This window comes from Carlito syrichta, unplaced genomic scaffold (genome assembly GCF_000164805.1).
Source record: "Carlito syrichta isolate Samal-C Ts95f unplaced genomic scaffold, Tarsius_syrichta-2.0.1 Scaffold302457, whole genome shotgun sequence".
Taxonomy (NCBI): domain Eukaryota; kingdom Metazoa; phylum Chordata; class Mammalia; order Primates; family Tarsiidae; genus Carlito; species Carlito syrichta.
In genome coordinates, this window is record NW_007246553.1 from 255430 (window position 1) to 262651 (window position 7222).

At 33.9% G+C, this 7222-nt stretch overlaps 1 protein-coding gene across 2 annotated transcripts in view; it reads left to right on the forward strand.

Annotated features, from left to right (window-relative positions):
• The window catches only part of FER (FER tyrosine kinase), a 414242-nt gene that overhangs the window by 76890 nt on the left and 330130 nt on the right, over positions 1–7222 (forward strand). The window contains exon 5 of one of the 2 annotated variants that reach the window (XM_008056755.2): positions 1764–1863. The exons of the other annotated variant lie outside the window; for it this stretch is intronic. Coding sequence (XP_008054946.1) covers positions 1764–1863 — 100 coding nt within the window. The remainder of the gene's footprint in view (positions 1–1763; positions 1864–7222) is intronic. 2 annotated transcript variants of the gene reach the window in all.

Consider the following 7222-nt stretch of genomic DNA (forward strand, 5'->3'; position numbering starts at 1 on the left):
CCGCAGCCTCGACCTGCTGGGCTCCGGCGATCCTTCCGCCTCAGCCTTCCGAGTTGCTGGAACTACAGGCGCGCGCTACCACGCCTGGCTAATTTTTTGATTTATTGTAGAGATGAGGTCTTGCCAAGTTGTCCAGGCGGGTCTCGAACTCGTGGGCCCAGGACAATGTTTTCTTATCAGTTAGAATTTTTGTTTTTATTCACTGAAATAGTTCTTTTAGCTTTTAAAAAAATAAATTTGTATTTTATAATACTATGCATAAATTAGAAAGAAAATACAGACAAAATAAGTTTGCTAAATTGGTGTTTCTAAATTTTCTTTGTATTTGAGTCTGTCTCTTCTGAATAAAAACTATGTTTATTATGGAATTTATAAATAAATAAAATAATAGAGACTAGTATAGGTGAACTCCCATCTACTCTTCAGCCACATAGTCACTGGTGTTATTTTTCTATACTCACTTTTTTTACACCACATTATTTTAAAGAAAATCTCAGGTATCTTTTTATCCATAAATATTTTAGAGTATATAGCTAAAATAATGATTCTTTTAAAAACATAACTATATTAACAATAATCTAACTAAAAATTCTTCATGTTGTTAAATATTGTACTCTCAAATGATTGTTGTTTACGTTTTTAAAAACGGTTTATTTGAATCAGAATCCAAATATAGTCCATATATTGCACTTGAATGATAATTCTCTTTAATCTATAGGCTCCTCTTCCTGCCCACTTTAAAAAAATGTCATTTATTTGTGGAAGAAACTATATGATTTGCTCCATAAAATTGAATTTCTTTCATTTTGGACTTTACTGTTGGTATCTTATGATATGATTGCATATATTCCTCCTTTCTTTATTTTTCTTGTAAACTGAAAATTAGATTCAGAGGCTTGATAAGTTTCTGGCTGTTTATTTTGGGCAAGAATACATCATTGTTGGTATAAACTTCCTGTTGTCAGAAGGTATATGATGTCTGCTTGTTTATCTTTTTGTGATGTTAAATTTGACTAATAGTTCCAGTGTCATCAGCCTAATCAATCTATTAAAAAAATTTCCTATCAGTCTTTTGCCTAATAATTTTAGAAATTATTAATTGATGGTCATTCCTTACGTTCATTATTTTATTGAAATCAAGATGGTATATTAGAAAATTTGTAAAGAACATCTGGAACATATTTTTTTTCCCTTAAATTGCATTTAAATGACTTTTTGACTACAGATTCAAGGAGTTGCATTTGTTTAGTTATTCCATAGAAATAATAACCTCATTTATGCATGCTTATAGTGATCACTGTCTTGAATATTGCTTGACCAACAGTGACTATTCCTATAAATGGAATTCATCCTCTTTTCAGAGATGTTACGATGTCAAAAAAAAAAGCACAAACATGTTAGAACTGCAGTATAAAAGTATGATAGCTCAAAGTTACTTTGTTAATTAAAATAAATATTTAAATTAGTTTTTAATTATATAAAATATTTCTGTGCATTAGTCAGTTAACTTATTGGTCATTAAATTTTAGGTGATGGCAGTTATTCTTGAGTTGCTCTTTTAATGAAGTTTATCTGTTTTCATATGCTATTAAATTTATTACTGATTTTAAAAACTAATTTTTAGTTTGTTGTCTGTAATTTTTATTAAAAAGCAACTCTGACATATTAGTAGAATGTGCATCAGTTAGTGCTTTGAAGCTTAAGTTCTTAACCAATTTAAATTTAAACACTTAAAAAGTATCTGCATTTTGTTTCTCTGACAGGTTACAAAGACAGAATTGGAGAAATTAAAATCCAACTATAGACAATTAATAAAAGAAATGAATTCTGCCAAAGAGAAATATAAAGAAGCTTTAGCTAAAGGTATGGAAAAATTATGAAAAATGTTTACTTAAGTGATTTTTATTCTTAGCATGTGAAAGGAATCTTTATAAGCAGTAGAATGATTCCATTGAGATCAGTTCACATATAAAAATCCTCGAAGTAAACCAAAATAGGCAAATTATCAAACTATACAATGTCTTACTAGTTTTGTGCTGTCTTAAATAATACAAAGTATTTTTGAATAGTTCATACTAAATGCAATTATGTAGAATGTGTAATTGATTGCAAGGAATGTTTAAAATCTTTCTAGCATCGTATTTACTTATTTAATTACAGAGTACTTAAATAAGAAAAATAGGGTTGTATTTGCTTAGAAGCCTTTTTAAATCTTCTTTTTACCTTTGGTATTTAAAAGCCATGAAAACCACAACATCATTTTATAGCATTATATTGTTTTTATAGCCTAATTTTATGTGTTTATTTGTTCTAACATTTTCATAAGAAGCCTTAGAACTAAATGGAAAGAGAAGCATATTATTTATGTTTTAAATAGATTTATGGTTTTTTAAATGTTGAATTTCAACAGAGATTAAACATAGTTCATGAACAGAAGCTTTGGTTGTTGCTATAATTAAGCAATATTTTTCTTAAATGTAACTAAACAAGCTCCATATTTATACATATTTTAAATGATAAAAGTTGGAAGGTTTTTCTTTTTGTTTTGTTAATTTTCTTCCTAACTAAATAAATGCTTTATTAGAAACTATTATTTAAAAAGTTACCTTTCTTTTTTATTATAAATTTTCTCCTTTTTCATTTGTTAAATAGTCTCATTATTTTGTAACCAATTCCTCTATTTGACTTTGTCTTGTGCAATGAAAATACTGTTTTTGTTTTTCCCAGTAATGATACTGATTTAGATGCAATTCTCCTTTCTCCCTTCCTTTTTCTCTCCTTTTACCTCCTCTTCCTCCTCCCCATTTCCTTCCTTTCCCTTGGTCTCTCTGTTCCTCACTTTCTCCTCTTTCTTTTCCCTGTCTTCTCTCCAATGTATATTTGTGTCTCCCTCTCTTCCTACTCCCAATTTACTCATGTTTCTCCCCCCCCCATTCTTCATCTTCTTTGTTGTGCTTGAACCAGGATCTGATCAGGGTAAATATTTGATTATTGTGTCTCTTTAGACTCTTTTAGTCTTTCCATCAAGAATAATCCCCTCACTTTTTATTATGATGTTGATTTTATTTTTCAAGAGTTCAGGACAGTTTTCTCATGAAATTTCTTATATTTGGGATTTGTCTGATTGCTTCCTCATACTGCTGTTTAACTTGTATTTAGTTTATCCCGTGTACTACCCATAAATTTGAGGATAGATTTGATGATTGATTAAATTCAGGTTAAACATTTTTGGCAAGAACACTCATAGGTGATGCTGTGTACTTTATGTTGCAACCTGTCAGGAGGCACGTAAAGTTGGCTTGTTTTATGGTGCCCAGTTAAGCTGATCACTTAAGGGGTGACTACCAGATTTCTCCATTGTAAAGTTACCTTTATCCTATGCAATTAATTAGTAACTCGGAGAGATGTATTGGCATTTATGAATACCCTACCCCTCAACAATAGTCCATCCAATAGTTTAGCGTCCATTGATGATCATTTGTACAATAACAATTATTACATTAATAGCCCACCATTTGTAAAATACCTTAAGGATGTCTGGGAAGACCAGAAAGGAGAGTTGAGGGAAGAAACGGAGAACAATGTAAATAGGGAATAAAAATCTAGAAATAGGGACGAAATTCCAAAACCTTTGCTGAGGCCTATCCCTATTTACATTCAACTGTTTCCAAAGTAATGAACCCTTTAAGGTAGAACTGGCTGAAGCAATGAGCAAAGAAAGCCTCTTGCTTAGGACTGTCACTTTAGTAAGAAGTGAATGCATTTCATGCAGCATGGAATGACAAGTACTTGAATGTGAAATACACAGATTTTACTTTCCTCTTGTGAATTGAATTCTGGATACTTTTAGTTGGTTAAACATATGGTGAAGTCGAACCATAAAACAATTTTGTGAATCCATAAGACTTGTATTAGCACTAAGTAGTGTCAAATAAAATAATATTTTATTTACTTTTTATTGTATATATTAGGAAATAAGCAAGTCTCTAAGGAGTATCTCATAGGAAACATCCAGAGGTCTGCTGGGATTCTCTTGATAAATATGGGGAATTCTGACACTGTTTGACATGACATGTGCTTCAACTTCCTTTGACTGTCATAAATGCTGTTGTCCATGAGAAATAAGTTGGGCATTTTCTGATGTGGGTTTTAGTCTGTTAATTTAAAAAATCATGAATCAGTGAATGTTTGTGCCAGGAATAACAAAGTTGTATCTAAACTGATGAACGTGAGTCTGTTTTATACCATTAAATAAAAGCTAGAACTGGGTGGGAGGTCTTTCTGCACCAGTGATTTGCCAAAGACTCAGCCTTCCTTTTCTCCTTTTCCTATGCCTTGTCAGTGAAGGGGTGACAGAATCATGTAGTAGGTACCTGGGATTTGTGAGGTGTAGCATTTTAGGCTGTATTTATATTGATGTTATTTAGATCCTGATGTGAATACTATCTGTTACAATTATGAAATAATCTGAGAAATATGTATGCAGACAGGATATTTGGTGGTATTAAGGAAATATTATATTTCAGTTTTGATAATGAAATTGTGGTTATCTTCTTGAAGACCTTTATATTTTTAATACTGATATAGAATAAAATAAGCTATATAGTCAAATTTATCACAAAAATGTTCTTTATACATTTGTTTTTTATTATTATTATTATTTGGATCCAGGCTCTAAATAAAGGATTACATATTGTGTTTAATTGCCATGTAGGAGAATTATCCCTACTTTTTGTTTTTTTACAGGCTCATGGTAGTACTATTGACATACAACAGAGTGCACATATTTAAAATATTAATTTTGATATAATTTGACATATGTATACACCTGTGATGCCATTACTAAAATCAAGATAATGAGCATGTCCATCACCCCTAAAAGATTTCTAGTGCCCCTTTGTTAATACTCTTCCATTTCTCTGTGACCCCTCAGCTCCTGTTTTCAGCTAACTACTGACCTTCCTTTTCTCACTATATGTTGATTTCCATTTCTGAGAATATTTTTTAAAAGGAGTCATACAGCATACACTCTATTTTGTCTGACTTCATATGCTTAGAATAGTTATTGTGAAATCCTCCATAGTGTTGCATTTATCAGTAGTTCTTTCTTTGTTTAAGAGACAGAGTCTCTGTCACTCAGTCTGGAGTGCAGTGGGATCTTAGCTCGTTGCTGCCTTGAACTCCTAAGCTCAACCTCTTGAGTAGGATAGCTCATTTTTCATTTTTATTTTATTACTCTTTTGTTTCATTTTATGTTTTGAGTTGGAGTCTCACTCTGTTTCCCAGGCTGGAGTGCAGTGGCGAGCTCATGGCCTCGACATCCTTGACCTACTGGACTCAGGTGATCCTTCCACCTCAACCTTCCTAGTAGCTGAAACCACAGGCATGTGCCACCATGCCTGGCTAATTTTTTGAGTTATTGTAGAGATGAGGTCTTGCCATGTTGCTCATGCTGGTCTTGAACCCCTGAGCTCAGGCAATCCTCTCGCCTCCACCTCCCAAAGTGCTGGGATTACAGGCTTGAATCACCGCGCCCAGGTTATTTATTATTATGTTTTGAGACAGGGGCTTGCTGTGTCACCCAGGCTATAGTACAATGGTGCGATTATAGCTCACTGCAGCCTCAAAATCCTGGGCTCAAGGAATCCTCCTGCCTCAACTTCCTGAGTAGAATAGTTCACTTTAAATTTTAATTTAATTAGCTGACTATAAATTAATTTTCTGAGACAGAGTCTTGCTTTATTGTCCAGGCTAAAGTGCAGTGGCACAATTATAGCTCATGGTACCCTCAAACCCCAGGGTTCAAGCAGTCCTCCTGCCTCAGCCTCCTGAATTGCTGGGATTACAGACATGTGCTACAATGTCCAACTATTTTTAAATTTTTTTTGTAGGAATGGATGCTATGTTGCCCAGGCTGCTCTTGAACTCCTGGTCTCATGTGATTCTCCTACCTTGGCTTCTCAAAGTGCTGGGATTATAGGCATGAGCCACTGTATCCAGTCAAGTTCATTTTTTAAATTGTTCATTAGTATTCTGTTGTATGGGTCTACCACAGTTTGCTTATCCACCTTTCTGTTAATAGACATTTGGGTAGCTATCCAGGTTTTGGCCATTATAAGTAAGATGGCTATGAACATTTATGTAAGTCTTTGTATGGATATGTGTCTTTCGTTTCTCTTACATTAATGCCTAGAGAAAGAATTACTGTATCATATATTGGTATATGTTTATCTTTTGATGAACCTATCAGACTTTTTTCCAAAGTGCTTGTATCATTTTGCATTCTATCCATTAGTGTGTGAGAATTCCAGTTCCTTCATATCTTGCCAATACTTGGGATGACCAGCCTTTAATTTTAGTTATGTTATCTCATTGCAGTTTACTTTGCATTTTCCAAGTAACTGATGATGTTGAACATCTTTTCATGTGCTTGTTTGCTGTCCATATCTTCTTTAGTGAAGTGCCTGTTCAAATAGGTTGCCTATTTTTAAATTGGGATTTTTGAGAGTTCTTTATATTTTCTGCATACAAGTTGTTTTTTAAATATATGTTTTATAAATCTTTTTTCCTCATCTGGAACTTATATTTTGTAATGTAACTTAGTACAAATCTTTTTAATTTTGAAAAAGTCAAATTCATTGCCTAAGTCAAGGTCACTAATATTTTTTCCTATGTTTTCTTCTAAAATCTTTATAGTTTTAGCTCTTACATTTAGGTCCATGATCCATTTGACTTAATTTTTGTGTATGAGGTGAATTGAAGATGTAAATTTTTTTTTTTTTGAGTTGGATCTCACTCTGTCGCCCAGACTGGAAGGCAGTGGACGCTCCTGGCCACCTCAGCCTCAACCTGCTGGGCTCCGGCGATCTTTCTGCCTCAGCCTTCCAAGTAGCTGGAACTACAGGCGCACGCTACCACGCCTGGCTGGTTTTTGATTGTAGAGAGGAGGTCTCGCCAAGTTGCCTGGGTGGGTCTCGAGCCCGCGGGCTCAGGCAATCTACTCGCCTCGGCCTCCCAAAGTGCTGGGATTACAGGCTGAGCCACCGAGCCCGGCCTATGTAAATTTTTATTTTTTTAATTTTTAATTTTAAAGATGTAGGGTACAATTCAGGGTTATGTATACAAATGTTCATTATGAGGTACGCTTGTTGAAGAGATGCCCTACACCTCCCCTGGCAGTTTCCCACTACTGCCATTCCCACCCTCCCCCCCAGAAGTTTCT